The following is a 17,506-nucleotide window of genomic DNA, read 5'->3' on the forward strand; positions in this document are numbered from 1 at the left end:
TATGTGATATGTATGTATGCATATGTATGTATATGTATGTGTATATGTATGTATATATGTGCATCTTCGGGCCACGTTCCAAGTGCCCCATATGTCAAAGTGCATTGCATTTGACTGTACGATTAATATCATAATTCAGAGGCGGCGATGTTTTTCTTGTCTCACTTTCTTACTTTTGCTCCTTCTTTGAGTGTACTAGGGTCATATATCTTTTGCATTATTATTCTTTTTTATATTTACCCAATATGCGATTGTCTGTCATCTGCAATTTTTGCCAAATTGGGACCTATAATTTGCCAAAATTTGCCAAAAAAAAAAACAACCCAAAATTTGCCATAAAGACCAAAATTTGCCCAAAAATTTGCCGAGGAGAACTGAGCGTTTCAGTAAAAATTAACACGCGATACAGAAAAATATATATATAAAAGACAATTTATTACATTTATTTGACTTGAGAAATGAAATGGCTGTGAATAGCGTGGTTACAAAGATTTTAAAGGATCATTATCCGTAGAGAGTAGCTGCCCTTGGTTTGGGCCCAGGCAAAGCTGCAACATTTCTCAAGTTTCGCACCTTTTTTTCGTTATTTTGTTTTCGCTTCTTTTTTTTTCCCAAAATTTGCCACGATTTGCCAATTTTGGGAAATTTACCAAAATTTGCGGATCGCCCTGATATTTGCGGCCGCAAAAAATGCAGATGACAGGATTGTAGCATTGTGAAACATTTGTGGTGATGGGTCTTATGTATTTTCATTATCATTATCATTATTATTATTATCATTATCATTATTATTATTATTATTATTATTATTATTATTATTATTATTATTATTATTATTATTATTATTATTATTATTATTATTATTATATATCGTTATTATTATTATTATCATCTTCATCATTATTATTAGTGCTATTATTATTATTATTATTATTATTATTATTATTATTATTATTATTATTATTATTATTATTATTATTATTATTATTATTATTTATTATTATTTATTTATTATTACTATTATTACTATTATTATTATTATTATTATTATATTATTATTATTATTATTATTATTATTATTATTATCATTATTATTTTATCATTATTATTATTATTATTATTATATTATTATTATTATTATTATTACTAATATTATGATCGATTTCAAATAATTTTTTTTAAAGGTCAATATACCTATACCTGTTTATTGTCGTATTTAAAATACGGAGATAATTCTAAATTGGCAAAGCAACGACAAACATTGGGTGTCTCCCATTCCTGGGGTTAAAAAAAAAAAGAAGAAATACAACATAATTGAAAGTATAGAAATAACATTAGACGAAGAATTTCTTAAAAATCTATATCCCATGGACTTCTTTTTTGTGGGGATATTTGAAAAACAAATTGTACGAAAATTCACCTCTGGAGAACATTATGGAACTAATGAATGAAATCGGACGTGTCATTCAGGAAATGTCTACGGATGTTTGAAAGCAAACTTTGGACAATTTTGTGAAACCCATGGACATTTTTTTTTGTTCGAGTCGAAATGGGGACCACTTTGAACATTGGCTGATGTTAAAATTCAACAGGAACAATAATCAACTTCACAGTCTACATTATTAAAGGTATATTTTCTCTTTTTGTTTGGTTCATTGTTTGTTCTGCCACTTTGTAAATTGTTTCAACAATTGCGTTCAAAATTTCTCAAATTTGAGTTCAAAATGGTGGTTTCAGACAAAGCAGTACTTTTACTTTCTCGACTGTTGAGAATCATTGAAATAAAATAGCAATATAAAATCAACACCAAACAAAACTTTAGAAGATGGCGGATCGTTTGATATGTGTTACATGATTCTGTGACAATATGCCGCTAAGTTTTGTAACCCTACACTTGTTATCAAACATACCGTATTATCGCTTCGAGGGACAACTTAAAACAAAGATGAGATCAATTTTAAAATAGAAACTGGAAAAGGAATATCTGTAGTAAAAAGTCAGGAAAAATTGATGCTTCAATTTAACTAACAAAGGCAGATGATGTGGACGTTTCGGGTTTCTCATTTGTCAACAAAACACGATGAATGAAACACTAAAAACTCATTCGTCTTTAGTATTTCATTTATCGCGTTTGGGTGACAAAGGGGAAACCCGAAACATCCACTATGTCTGTCTTCGTTATTTCTTTGAGCTTCAAGCAGCATCAATCGCATCATCTATAGTCAAACTTAACTCAAATGCATGTCACTTTAAATTGTTAAGCTGACGCGCAATATTTGCAGGTCTGATAATCAAAGATTTTATGGGCTCATTGCTGTACTTTAAATACTGTCAAACCAACGAAAAATATTATGTTCCATTACAACAACGTTAAATCAAGTCAATAAAGTCGTCCGGTTCACAGACCTGCTAATATATATTCATCTTGTGATAAGCCCTTGCACTCTAATAATATAATATGTAATCGGGCACATTTGCTATAAAAAAAGGATTTTATATAGCGCGATATCCACTAAATGTGCTCAAAGCGCTTTACAAGGGGTCCCTGGCCAACAGCAACATTTAACATTTAGGACGGGACATGACGCCTGTTAGGCGATGTTACAATTTTTTTTTGGACAGAGACAACGCTGTAAACGGCCAGGTACTCATTTTACACCCTGAGTGGGGTGAGAGAATATGAGTAAAGAGTCTTTGCCAAGGACTCAACTATGCAGCGAGCGAGGCTCGAACCCAGAAACCTTCTGATCCGAAAGCGAGTGTCATGCCACTAGACCTCATAGCCGCATATAATATGCTAAATGCTGGACTGGTTAGGCTACCGCAGCCTCGTTTTCAGAGTCTCTTTGTCTTCGGATCCCAGCAATCCCTGTAGGTCTGAGAGAACGATGATGTTGTCGTCGTCAACCACCTGCAAAACGTAGTCCGGAATTCGGTGTTTGACACTCTTTTCCACCATCACCACAACGTTGCGAGGATTGGAAGGACTGACGAAGAAACAGGCCACCTAGAGATAATGAGTAAAAAAAAGACGTAAAGTTTGAAATGTTCTTGTCTCTGGAAACTGTAATATATATATAGCGCAATATCCATAAACGTGCTCAATGCGCTTTACAAAGAGTCCCTGACCAACAGCAACACGTAACATGTAGAACAAGACATGACGCCTATTAGACGATATTACAATTTTTTTCCGACAGAGCCAACGCTGTAAACGGTCAGGTACTCATTTTACACCCTGAGTGCGGTGAGAGAATGTGAGTAAAATAGGTAGGTCGGAGAGAACGATGATGTTGCCGTCGTCAACCACCTGCAAAACGTAGTCCGGAATTCGGTGTTTGACACTCTTTTCCACCATCACCACAACGTTGCGAGGATTGGAAGGACTGCCGAAGAAACAGGCCACCTTGAGATAATGAGTAAAAAAAAGACGTAAGTTTGAAATGCTTTTGTCTAAAACTGTTTATAAATTTTTAGAACGAGCTTTTATATAACGCAATATGCACTAAACGTGATCAAAGCGCTTTACAAAGGGTCCCTGACCAAAAGCAACACAGGCCACCTTGAAATAATGAGTTTAAAAAAGTAAAGTTTGAAATGTTTTTGTCTAAAACTGTTTATACATTTTTAGAACGAGCTTTTATATAACGCAATATCCACTAAACGTGCTCAAAGCGCTTTACAAAGAGTCTCTGACCAACAGCAAAACGTACAATGTAGAATGAGACATGACGCCTATATGGCGATATTACATTTTTTTTGTCAGAGACAGCGCTGTTAACGGCCAGGTACTCATTTTACACCTGAGTACGGTGAGAGAATATGAAAAAAGAGCCTTTTTCAAGGACTCAACTAAGCGCAGTGCGAGGTTCCAACCCAGGACCTACCGATCCGAAAGCGAGTGTCATACCACTAGACCACATAGCCGCACAATAATATTTAACAATAAAATGTTTTCATTTATATATCATATTTTGATGAGTGCAAAATATCAAATACGACGAATTGCTTGTTTTTAGTAGGAAAATATTTTTACAAAAATAAACTATGAATATGAACTGGGCTCATGAGGACGGGAAAATTCCAACACCGCAACCTTCACCAACTTTGCAAACAGCAGCAGCTTCTTATGGTTCACACTATTATGTTATGACGATCGACCCAATCAGCAAAGTCCGGTCCGCATTCGTGCACCGTCGCGAACCCGCCTGGTAGCATCGTCACAACACACCTTTCGACTAGATGCTCTGCCGTTTCGGGTTCTTGCCCACAGCGTGGACATATTGGACAGGAAGTTAGACCCCACTGATGTAACGTACCGGCCGTTAGGCAGCTCCTCGACCGAAGCCGATTCGCAGCTACCCAGTGTCTCCTCTTACTGGTATCAAAGCCTGGCAACTTCTCACCAAGCTTAGAGGAGTGTAGGTCCCCGCCCCCACGAGGGATTGAATTCGTCCAAACCGACTTCCATCTCGTATGTGCAGCTCTGTCCGTAGTCAGGGATTCTGCGTACAAGGGTTGCCGGGACTTATTTCGGCTCGAAACGGGGGCACCGTTCATTATGCGCATGAGAGGGGTATCCCCATTCCCTCTCTCTTTGATCTTACTCAGCCAGTTTCCCGTAATGGTCTCCCTCCGGACATCGGGGGGCTGGATCGCTGCCATTACCGGGCCCCATTCTCTAGGGGTTGTTGCTAGCGTTCCCGACACTATGTGCATCGACTTGCGAAGTTTTACATCCACTTCTCAACGTTTCTGCTTCTACCCCACACTGGAGCGCAATACTCCGCGGTGGAATAGCATAGTGCCAGGGCGGATGTTCTCAGGAGCGCTTGGCTAGCGCCCCAAATCGATCCCGCCAGCTTCCTCAGAAGACTATTCCGCTTCTCTATCTTCCGGGCAACCCCTTCGAGATGGACCCGATAGGTAAGACTGCGATCCAACGTCACCCCTAAATATTTTGGACGCGGCTCATATGGGAGTGGCTGGTCCCCGACTAGGACATTCAGTTTACGGGTGTGCCAACCACTGCATAAGTGAAATGCAGTGGCCACGGTTTTTGAAGTGTTCATCTTCAGGTACCACTTGTCAAAGTAGGATTTGAGTCTGGTGACGTCCTCGCTGAGTACGCTCTCGAGACGGGTCCACACTTTACTCTGAGTAACGAGTGCCCAGTCGTCTGCGTATCCCAGCCTCAGGGAGGAAGTGTTCGGCATATCGCTAATGTAAACGTTAAACAACATTGGCGCAAGTACCGACCCCTGAGGGACCCCATTCTTCAATTTCCTAACTTTGCTCGTGACGTCTCCCAGCGCGACGTGGAATTGCCTTTCCCCTAAGATCGAAGAGAACAACTTCAAGGTCTTTTTGCACCTTATGATTTTTGCAAGTTTGAGCATTAACCCATCGCACCAGACCGTATCGTAAGCCGCTGATAGGTCTATAAACACAGCACCTGTTTGCTGTTTTCTCTCGAACCCGTGCTCAATATGCTCTGTAAGGGCAATGACCTGCTCCGTGGTGCACCTCCCTTCCCTGAAGCCTGCCTGCTCAGGTGGCAGGGCAGCGTCTAGGACCGGCCCCCATTTGGTTTAATAGAACACGCTCCAACAATTTGTAAAGACAGCTCAGCAGCGATATGGGTCTGTAACTGTCTGCCTCCTTCGCCGGCTTCCCTGGCTTCAGATGGCAACTATCTTCGCATGCTTCCACACTTGTGGAAGCTTTCCGTTTGCAAGGATGTCAGACATTGCCTCTGCTAGCCAGGCCCGTGCCCTGGGGCCCAGATGCGTCACCATATCGGGATATACACCATCTATCCCAGCTGCTTTGCCGTTCTTCACTTCGCTAATGGCTGCACCCACTTCTCGGGGACTGAACGGGGCCGTCCAGTCCGACTCCTCCGCAGGTAGCGAGTCCAAAATCGTACGGTACGCCTTGCGGACACCGCGCTCAAAAGCCTGATTAGGGACCGCTTGCTACGGTTCTTAATATTCTTGGCAATTGTGTCTGCCTCGCATTCCGGTGCAGCCTTCGCGAAATTCCGATCTGGGTCCAATTTCTTTATCAAACGCCAAGCGTGGCGGCTGGAGTGTGTAAAGTCGAGACTTTCCACGGTCTCCTGCCACCGTTGCTTCCTTCCCTCTGCCAGAGACTGAAGTAGTCTATCGGCTGTGTCCTGGGACTGGGTCTGCTGGTACTCTCGGTACAGCTCTTCCGACTCTGCTGTCCAGCAAGGGGTGTAGAATTTCCGTTTGCCCCGTGGAATAGAGCGTTGAGCGCTCTTAACCAGTAGCCTACTAAATCTGGTTATATTCTTGGACTTGGGAGGAATGGAAGGGCAGACCTGCTCGATATAGGAACTGAATTCCTCCCAGTCAGCCTTCCTGAAATTCCATCTGCAAAGTGGGAGAGACTGCACCCTCGGTATTGTCACCCCAGCTGTGACAAGAACCGGCCTGTGCTGGCTATGCGGAAAGTCCCCGAGGACTGTCCGCTTCACCTGCAGCGGTTCACCGTTCGCGCCTTTCGTTACGAGGGTGAGGTCTGGAGTATACTCCTTCTTATGGCGGGTACCCCGGAAGGTACCCTTGGCTGTAGGATCGTACTCTAGGTGTAGATCATTACAGTCCATCCATGAGCGGAGTTGTCTTCCTGCCTCGTTGCAGTCTCGGTAGCCCCATTCGTGATGGTGGCTATTAAAGTCTCCCAGACAGATGGAAGGATGGCTGACCACCGGTACCGGTGGTGTAGTCCAAGTCGCTCTAGGTGGTTTGTAAATATTATGCAAACACAGTCCACCTACTTCCACGGAAATTCGGTTCACCCCATTGCTGTCCGTTACGCTCTCAATGACCCTTACCTTCGATGGCTCTTTAGCGTAAACGCTAACCCCTTCTTTGAGCCTCGAAGTGTCCTCGCGTTGGACCACCGTATAGCCTGGGATCTGGAATCGGAAGATTGCGCGCCTGAATAAAGGTGGGTCTCCTGTAACAGGAGGATATCTACGCAGTGAACGGCCAATAGCTTTGATAAAAGCTCATTTTTTGCCATACTCTGGCTCTCGACGTTCAGGGACAATATACGCGTCAGTTCGCCATCCCCGCCGTCGCATTTTCCGATCGGCAGGCCGCGAATCGATTGATGCATGGGACGTTTGCTTTTTTCTCGGACGTGCCGACGACCCTGGCGACACGAACGCGGTATTATTTGGCTAGGCGGCAGACCGCTTCGCCATTGACGGGACTGATTGGGACTCGACATAAGGATAATAGTGTGGCGCCCGGGATAGGGCTGCTATTCGGGCACCGGGTTTGGATCAAATTTAGTCACACACGGGGCGAGCAGCTCATGTGGCTCGTTGGCTCGACACCCGGGATGGTCTCGTGACGGTCGACCGGGATTTACACCTTTGCCCTCCCGTGTGCCTCAAGCCCCCTCACCAACTGCAAGGTAAAGATCCACGAGGGGGTGCAAACAGCGGATACATGCTATAGGGAATGAGATTAGCGGAAGACTAGCGTCCCTTGATTGGACGTCACCGGCGGAGAAATTATTTGTAAACAAACCAACTACAAGCCAAGCGCTCCAAATACAAAATTTATTATCCATATTTCTGTACAAAAATGCATATTATAATCAACGTTATGCATTTTTGTACAGAAATATGAATAATAATGTTTTTATTTATTTGGAGCGCTTGGCTTGTAGTTGGTTTGTTTACAAATAACTTCTCCTCCGGTCACGTCCAATCAAGGGACGCTACTCTTCCGCTAATCTCATTCCCTATACAAGATTATACACACCCGCAAAGCAGACATGTCAAGATCTTATTTAGAACCATCTACCCAACCGTAGATTGCTCATTTGATCAGGGCAAGAGTGAAACTGTTCTGACATATTCTTGATCTGTAGCATGTTCGTTCGATTCTCTTTCCATTTAGCCCTTGGGTGCTCTGCGAGTTCCATTCATAAAACCACACACATTTTAAACCAATGCGATTGAACACTGACATAAACACCTTCATTCATATCTTTTTATTCTTTTAGCCAGTCGGCACCCGTCTTATGGAACCAACTGCCTTCATCCATCAAAAAATGTCCGACATTTGAACATGTTAAAATGAAACTTAAAACACATCTCTTTAGAAAATTGATTGATGTTTAACAAATCTATCAGGCCTACATATTATAGATATCCTAAATTTTCATCTCGTAGCACAGTGTATGGTAATTAAATTACAAACTGATTGATGCTTTTCAAATATGATAGATTTTATGCTTAAATTATTATTTTTTTGTTTTGTTTTATTTGCATATTGTAAAGCGCCTCTGAGCACATTGTGGATCTAGGCCCTATATAAATGCATTCATTCATTCATTCATTCATATCGGTCAGAGGCATTTACTCACGATATCGAGTGAATGGCCCCAAACTTTTCATGTATCATTAATCGTGTAGTCCGTCAGTGCCATCAGGCCCATGGAGCCAGACTTTATGCCGGTTTCTATAGTGTGAAAACAATTACAGCAATTACCAGCTACCATTTGGATAGGACGCTAATCTATCGCAGCCTACTTACTCCCCGCCAAATCTAACAGATCCAGCTACCCAAGAGTGTGTGTGTGTGTACTGTGGGGTCAGAAAAAAAATCTCAACTGCACCCGGAATCGATCTCGGTCCCTTTGCTTGTAAAATGAGTGTTCTACCAACTGAGCTATCGGGACCCCCTCCATTCTTATAACCACACACATTTTAAACTAATACGAATGAGGTGGGGGTACATGTGCGGCTATGTGGACTCTCGCTTTCGGATCGGAAGGTCCTGGGTTCGAGCCTCGCGCTCGGCGCATAGTTGAGTCCTTGGAAAAGGCTCTTTACTCACTTTCTCTCACCGTACTCAGGTTTAAAATGAGTACCTGGCCGTTAACAGCGCTGTCTTTGTCTGAAAAATTGTAATATCGCCTAATAGGCGTTATGTTCCGTCCTACTTGTTAAATGTTGCTGTTGACCAGGGACCCCTTGTAAAGCGCTTTGAGCACATTTAGTGGATATTGCGCTATATAAAGCTCAATTTTATTTTATTATATTTATATTTAGTTTATCTTTCATATAATGTTATAATATTATAATATTTAAATAACAGAATTTATCTATGTTGTAAAACAATAATTGTGAAAAAAGTGTTCATATCTTCAATAAATTGAAAAAAAAATGAGATGTGACTCTGTCCTTTATTCCCTGTGCTCTTTATATTCTTTTCACTTCATTTTAACACACACACTGACAAACACACACACACACACACAAAATAATGTATTTCAAATAAAATTAGTGGAGCAGTTAATTGGACAGTAACGATTAATAGCTACCTTTTGGATACAACGCAACTCTATCGCAAAGTCTTTTCGTTACAGCATGCAAACTCAGCTTCCCAGTTACTGCATGTTGGACAGATAGATGAAAATTGAACTTTTTGTTTGCTATTGAATCAAGTGTTTTATATATAACTGAGTTACTAAGCTCCCTTATTTCTGAACTTCTGCAAATAGTCATTGTGCGGCTATGTGGCCTTGTGGTACGAGTATGACACTCGCTCGCGTTCGGATCGTAAGGTCTTGGGTTCGAACCTCGCTCACGCATAGTTGAGTTGAGTCGTTGGAAAACTCTTTACTCAAATTATCTCGCCTTACTCGGGCGTAAAATGAGTACCTGGTCGTTAACAGTGTTGTCTCTGTCCGAAAAATGGTAATATCAACACAACAGGCCTCATATCACAACCTACATGTTAAGTGTTGCCTTTGGACCCCTTGTAAACCGCTTGAAGACGTTTAGTGGATATTTGCGCTATATAAAAGCTCAAGTTTAAGTTTAAAAACACATCATACCTTCATGACATTGTGTGCCATATCGTAGTTTTCTAAAAAGTTCCTGGTAATGAGAAGCAGTGTCCGCCAGCTATCCCTCAAGGCGGTTGATAACAGCAAGGGGTCTTGGAGGAGGTCTCGTTGATGGACGAAAGTACTCATGCCCCAAGATCCCTCAATATATCTTTGAGAGAAAATAAATATTATTGGAAAAGTGGTAATATTAATAATTATAATATTAGCGATAATAATTATATGAATAATAATAACAATAATGATAATAATAATAATAATAATAATAATAATAATAATAATAATAATAATAATAATAATAATAATAATAATAATAATAATAATAATAATAATATCATAATAATAATCATATAATAATAATAATAAATAATAATAATAATAATAATAATAATAATAATAATAATAATAATATAATAATAATAATAATAATAATAATAATAATAATAATAATTATAATAATAATAATAGCAAGAAGAAGAAGAAGAAGAAGAAGAAGAAGAAGAAGAAGAAGAAGAAGAAGAAGAAGAAGAAGAAAAAAAAGAAAAAGAAGAAGAAGAAGAAGAATTATAATTAATAATGATAATAATAATAGTACTGCAAATTCGGTTCGTTCTGTATTTGCAGTAGTAGCCTTCGAGCCTAGAGCGTTATTAGACGTCTATATAGATAAAGGATTGGGCTCAAAATATAAATAAACTACATTATTATTATTTTTGTAATATTATTATTTTTTAAATTATTACTATTATTATTATTATTATTTTGGATTTCGTTGACGATGACGATGTGTCTGTTGTTGTGTTGTGATGGTGGTGTTGATGTGGTGGTTGTGATTGTAGTCGTGGTGGTGATGACAAAAAGGATAATGATGATGATGTGATGGTGGTGGCGGTTGCTGCAGTTTTGATAACGATGTGGTAGCTGTGGTGGTGGTAGTAAGGATGATGATGTGATGGTTGTGGTTGTGGTTGTAGTAGTGGCGGTGGTAGCGATGATGATGAAGAGGAGGATGATAATATAAAAGTGGTGGTGGTTGCTATAGTTTTAAAAACGATGTGGAGTTTGCTATGGTAGTAGTAGTAGTAGTAATGATGATGTGGTGGTGGCTGTAGTAGTAGAGGTAGTGTATTGATGGTAACTTATATTGTGCGGCTATGTGGTCTTGTGGTATGACACTCGCTTTCGGATCGGAAGGTCCTGGGATCGAGCCTCGCTCGACACATAGTTGAGTCCTTGGAAAATGCTCTTTACTCACATTCCCTTATTGGTGTGATACATCACAAACAAAAGTAGATTGCTATAATACATCACAAAAACGTAGATTGGCATGATACATCACAAACACGGTAGATTGGTATGATACATCACAAACACGGTAGATTGGTATGATACATCACAAACATGGTAGATTGGTATGATACATCACAAAAACGTAGATTGGTATGATACATAACAAACACGGTAGATTGGTATGATACATAACAAACACGTAGATTGGTATGATACATCACAAACACGGTAGATTGGTATGATACATCACAAACACGATAGATTGGTATGACACATACAAACACGGTAGATTGGTAAGATACATCACAAACACGGTAGATTGGTATGATACATACAAACACGTAGATTGGTATGATACATCACAAACACGGTAGATTGGTATGATACATACAAACACGGTAGATTGGTATGATACATCACAAACACGGTAGATTGGTATGATACATCACAAACACGGTAGATTGGTATGATACATCACAAAAACGTAGATTGGTATGATACATAACAAACACGGTAGATTGGTATGATATATAACAAACACGGTAGATTGGTATGATACATCACAAACACGGTAGATTGGTATGATACATACAAACACGATAGATTGGTATGATACATCACAAACACAGTAGATTGGTATGATATATAACAAACACGGTAGATTGGTATGATACATCACAAATACGGTAGATTGGTATGATACATCACAAACACAGTAGATTGGTATGATATATAACAAACACGGTAGATTGGTATGATACATCACAAACACGGTAGATTGGTATGATACATACAAACACGGTAGATTGGTATGATACATCACAAACACGGTAGATTGGTATGATACATCACAAACACGATAGATTGGTATGATACATCACAAACACGGTAGATTGGTATGATACATACAAACACGATAGATTGGTATGATACATCACAAACACGTAGATTGGTATGATAATACAAACACGGTAGATTGGTATGATACATCACAAACACGGTAGATTGGTATGATACATACAAACACGATAGATTGGTATGATACATACAAACACGGTAGATTGGTATGATACATCACAAACACGGTAGATTGGTATGATACATACAAACACGGTAGATTGGTATGATACATCACAAACACGGTAGATTGGTATGATACATACAAACACGATAGATTGGTATGATACATCACAAACACGGTAGATTGGTATGATACATACAAACACGATAGATTGGTATGATACATCACAAACACGATAGATTGGTATGATACATACAAACACGGTAGATTGGTATGATACATACAAACACGGTAGATTGGTATGATACATCACAAACACGGTAGATTGGTATGATACATACAAACACGGTAGATTGGTATGATACATACAAACACAATAGGTTGGTATGATACACCCCAAACACGGTTGATTGGTATGATACATCACAAAAACGGTTGATTGGTATGATACATCACAAACACGGTAGATTGGTATGATACATACAAACACGGTAGATTGGTATGATACATACAAACACGATAGATTGGTATGATACACAACACGGTATTGGTATGATACATCACAAACACGGTAGATTGGTATGATACATACAAACACGGTAGATTGGTATGATACATACAAACACAATAGATTGGTATGATACATCACAAACACGGTAGATTGGTATGATACGTCACAAACACGATAGATTGGTATGATACATACAAACACGATAGATTGGTATGATACATACAAACACGGTAGATTGGTATGATACATCACAAACACGGTAGATTGGTATGATACGTCACAAACACGGTAGATTGGTATGATACATCACAAACACGATAGATTGGTATGATACATACAAACACGATAGATTGGTATGATACATACAAACACGGTAGATTGGTATGATACATACAAACACGGTAGATTGGTATGATACATCACAAACACGGTAGATTGGTATGATACTCACAAACACGATAGATTGGTATGATACATACAAACACGGTAGATTGGTATGATACACCCCAAACACTGGAGATTACCTCAACAAGACCCGCCTCACATAAATCCCTTCCTGGGGAGCGTAGCCTAGAAAAACATCGTAGTAGTAATCCTCTTTAGTTTTCAGACGAAACCCTGGCGTTGTCAGCTGAAGCATCTTCGTAATGATCCGTGTGTTGTTCTTCGTGAACATGTATATAGCCAGATAGCAAGCTAGAAGAGCCCAGAATGTGACCATACTACTCAGAAAATGTGAGTAGCCTTGACATTTCCTGAAGAAAGCTAATTTATCTTTGTAATTTCCTAGAATTTGTGAGAATAAAAAGATCACTTTTGCAGTTATATTTATGATGTTGATAATGATGATGATGATGATGATATGGAGGAGGAGGAGGAGGAGGAGGAAGATGATGATGATAATGATGATGATGATGATGATGATGATGATGATGATGATGATGATGATGATGATGATGATGATGATGATGATGATACCGATGTACTATTGTTTCATTGTATTGCATTTATGATTGTATACATATGCTCTAGTTCTTCCTTCCTGTCGAGCACTTTATTAACCAGAAATGAACCTCTTAAGTACACACTTTGACTACTTGATTAAGAACATCCAAATCCTGACTACCTAACAAGACTTTAAAAGTCATTAAGAATGAGAGTTTATTTTCTACTTAAATTTAATCCAAAGCGTTAAAAATATTTTTTTTAATTTGATTCAGATCTGCTTAACCTGGCCCCAGCCGTACGTATTTGAACTAGAAGAATTCGAATATGGAATGACCGACATCGTCCAAAATATAAAATCTAGGCAAATCAACAACAAATTCCATCTATATACGATCGACAGATCAGGACCCTCACATTTAGGTCTTTCTGACAAATCTATGAACTGTCCTTAAAGAAATACACAAAATTACTTGATAAAAACATCCAAGCAGAGTACAAGTAATAATTACCACCTCCGACATCTGACACCACAGCAGAAAATAAGAGCATCGCCAAAAATCTGCAACTAAGCAAAAAATAGACCGCAAAATAAATAAATAAATAAAACGCCTTTATCACGATGAAAGACCATAAACCCAACATTCGGGAAAATGTCATTTGCCAACTTATAAACCCATGCAAATAAAAAAATTGGAAAGAATAAGTAAGCAGATCTTATACAAAATCAACACCATAATCATCAAGGAAACTGCACTCAATCAATGGAAAAACACCTCCAAAGTTATCAGTTGGCACCGAAACATAAAATTTTAAAAAATATGCAATTATCTTTTTATATAGGATAATTTCTACCCTTCAGTAACCAAAGACCTACTTCTCAAATCATTACAATTCGCAACAAAAGTTGACATCACTGAAGAAGAAACCCAACTATTCTAAACTCGAAGAACACATCATATACAACAATGAAGAATCATAGACCAAAAAAAATCCACAAAATTTAATTCACCATGTCGGATTATATCTACTTTCCCGACCGACTACAATATCTTGAGACAAACAATGGGTTACAAATAGACGGCAGGCTCCCATTGTGCAACAAATGACCGGGACTGACAGAAATCATTAAAATATATATATAAGATCTTTCAGAACAGCAACTAAATAGAAATTTGAATTATTCGACATAACCATCAACCTGAACAATTCCCCCTACCAACCATTTTCAAAATCGTATCCCATTGTACGTCCACAGAATTCCATTCACCACCTGCCATCTATAATGAAAAAAATATCCCAGAGAGCAATAGCAAACGACTATCCAACGATTCGAAGAACATGTTCAACAAAACAACACCACCAAACACAAACGAGCAGCAAAAAGTAGCAAAAAATATGGACAAGAAAACATAACCACCCACACAAAAAAACGCCAAAGAAAACGAAACGTAACATGGTTCAACAGCAAGAACTTGGGTAATGTAAATGTTGCTGCTAGAAGCTAGAAGAAATTTATTACAATTGAGAGTTAAATGAAAGCTTCAATTTAATAAAATAAAAACAGATAATGTGGACGTTTTTTCGTTTATTAGATTGAAGCTTACATTCAAGTGTCTATTCTCATTTACAACAAGAATGCAAAAAACTCTATCAGCAATAAGTTCTTCAACAAATATGCTTCACACAAGACCACATTCTACTCCATAGTATGAGCAAAAACACCATCAAGATATGGTACACCTGCATGCCAAACATACAAAACATTATTTCATTCCACAACAAACAAAAACTATCACAACCGGAATGGCAAAACAACAACCTCCAGTAAAAATATGTAACTGCAGGATCCGGGCGGCATGCGCACTAAACGGTAATTGTCTGACACAAATTGTTATTTACCAAGCCACAGTTACACGCTCAAAAACAAAACAAGAAACATACATCTGTCTCAAATAATGTCCATTCTAAACCAGATTCAATCTACACAAATCTTCCTTCAAGAACACACATAAACGACATTCTTTTTTCTACTACACTGAACGAATACATTTGGAACCTCAAGAAAGTAACATCCAACACAATGTCACATACATCAAAAACATGTAACCTCTGCTTGAAATAAAGATTCCACGTCACCACGCATTCAAACATAGCAATGCTCGACAAAAGAAACGAACTTACATCTTCATGCAGACACAGAAACAAACACTTTTTGTTCAAAATACAAACAACATAACAGTGGAGGCGAAAACGTACGATGCCAACCGGAAAGTAGAAAACAACAAACTTCTTTAACGAATATTGCGAAAGAAAGAAACGGCAGCAGAAGTTACAAAAATTGTACTTAGAATGTTTTATTAACGGCTCCTCTTATTGAAAAGTTGAGCACCATTATTGCATGGTTTTTTAATAAAATTGTGTAAACAAAAAGATAGATAGTAACAGAGGTGTAATGACGTAAAGAGAGAGAGAGAGAGAGAGAGAGAGAGAGAGAGAGAGAGAGAGAGACTAGATTAGGATAGAGCATGATCTAATGTTTTCACCTGTCCATGTAAACGTTCCGTCCTCCGATAAGCATGAATAGTTCCCATGATGACTAAAATGACGAACGTTACGATGTAACCAGGCTGAAAGAAAAAATAATATCAGTTCATAGTTACTTGCTTTTTGGGGAATTCCGTTGTCATGTTGACGTGTTTGGCATTCTTTGACCTTGAGGTCTTTCGACAATTTGAGATACGAAGAATGTAGTGTATATAAAAGCTAATGGGCTCTTGCTCGTATAGGCTAAACAGAAACGAGACAAAACAAACGAAGTTTCGAGTTTTAGTTTTCGCCAGGTGTCCACAAACAGTTCCAGAAATTAAAAAGGAAAAAATATAGCCATTATAACTATGTATTCAGCAATTTCCATAAATGCATCATGCTTAGCGAGCTTCAAAATGCTTCATTTGTAGACATTAAAAAGAAACAAATACAAATAAAAGGCGATTCTTACTTACCTATGAACGACTGCGAGGAGCAAGAACAAGATAGTACATTGCTGTCCAGAAGGATTGTAAAGTTTTGAACGCGCAGAATGTGTTTGTCAATGTTATATCTTTCTTCCTCAGATAATTCTGAAAACATGTTCATTCTCAAATCTAAAATTTCTAAATTTGGTGTCTGCTCCAGGTCAAAAGGAATGCTTGAAAATCGATTCGATGCGAGGCATAAGTATTTTAATTTCGTGTTTTGCTGCAATGTATCTTTTACAAGAAATCTTAAGTTATTCTCCGCGATATCGAGGTATTCCAGTAGCGGGATATCGAGAATGTAGAGATGGTAGATATCAATCGGACCTAGATGAGTTCTTCGGAGAATCAGTTTTTTGAGGGAAGGAAATGTTGAGAATAAATAAGGGTGCCCTGAGAGCACCGATCCCTGAAAATCTAAATGTTCAAGTTTGTTCAAACCTCTTATGTTAGAGTAAATCCCCAACTGACCAAGGCAGTTTGTTATAGAAATAGAGGTAATATTATTAGGGCGAATGTCAAAATCATAATTAAATACAATTACATTGTTGCCGTCAAGAGTTACCTCTCTCAGATCTGGAGGCAACGCTATTTTTATTTTGAAATGACCGCTTTTTGTTTTAGTCAATATTTTGTGTGCGAAAGGTCGAGTGTTATTCATTTTTGGCGAGTTAATTTTCAAAGTCCTTGCTTTGCCCCAGTCAATGGATAAATCGCCTGTATTGACATTGAATACGTTTTCAGTGTGTTTCATAACACAGTTGCACTGGGGATCGTCCTTGGTGTTTTCTATACTTAGATTGAAAAACTTTTTTGCTTTTT

At 38.7% G+C, this 17,506-nt stretch overlaps 1 protein-coding gene across 3 annotated transcripts in view; it reads right to left on the minus strand.

Annotated features, from left to right (window-relative positions):
- Positions 1–1,206: 1,206 nt before the first annotated feature.
- The window catches only part of LOC144967719 (uncharacterized), a 19,314-nt gene continuing 3,014 nt past the window's right edge, over positions 1,207–17,506 (minus strand). For 2 of the 3 annotated variants that reach the window (XM_078905278.1, XM_078905277.1), the window contains 5 exons: positions 16,673–17,506; positions 16,214–16,297; positions 13,247–13,508; positions 9,889–10,051; positions 1,207–3,007 (listed from right to left, as the gene is read on the minus strand). The exon at positions 16,673–17,506 is cut by the window's right edge. In XM_078905278.1, coding sequence (XP_078761404.1) covers positions 2,819–3,007; positions 9,889–10,051; positions 13,247–13,508; positions 16,214–16,297; positions 16,673–17,506 — 1,532 coding nt within the window. In that variant the 3' untranslated portion in view covers positions 1,207–2,818. Of the gene's footprint in view, positions 3,008–8,424; positions 8,508–9,888; positions 10,052–13,246; positions 13,509–16,213; positions 16,298–16,672 lie in introns of those variants that run through there. The other variant, XM_078905279.1, reaches the window with a different exon arrangement.

This window comes from Berghia stephanieae, chromosome 3 (assembly GCF_034508935.2).
Source record: "Berghia stephanieae isolate SIO BIC M18660-M18661 chromosome 3, UCSD_Bste_1.3, whole genome shotgun sequence".
Taxonomy (NCBI): domain Eukaryota; kingdom Metazoa; phylum Mollusca; class Gastropoda; order Nudibranchia; family Aeolidiidae; genus Berghia; species Berghia stephanieae.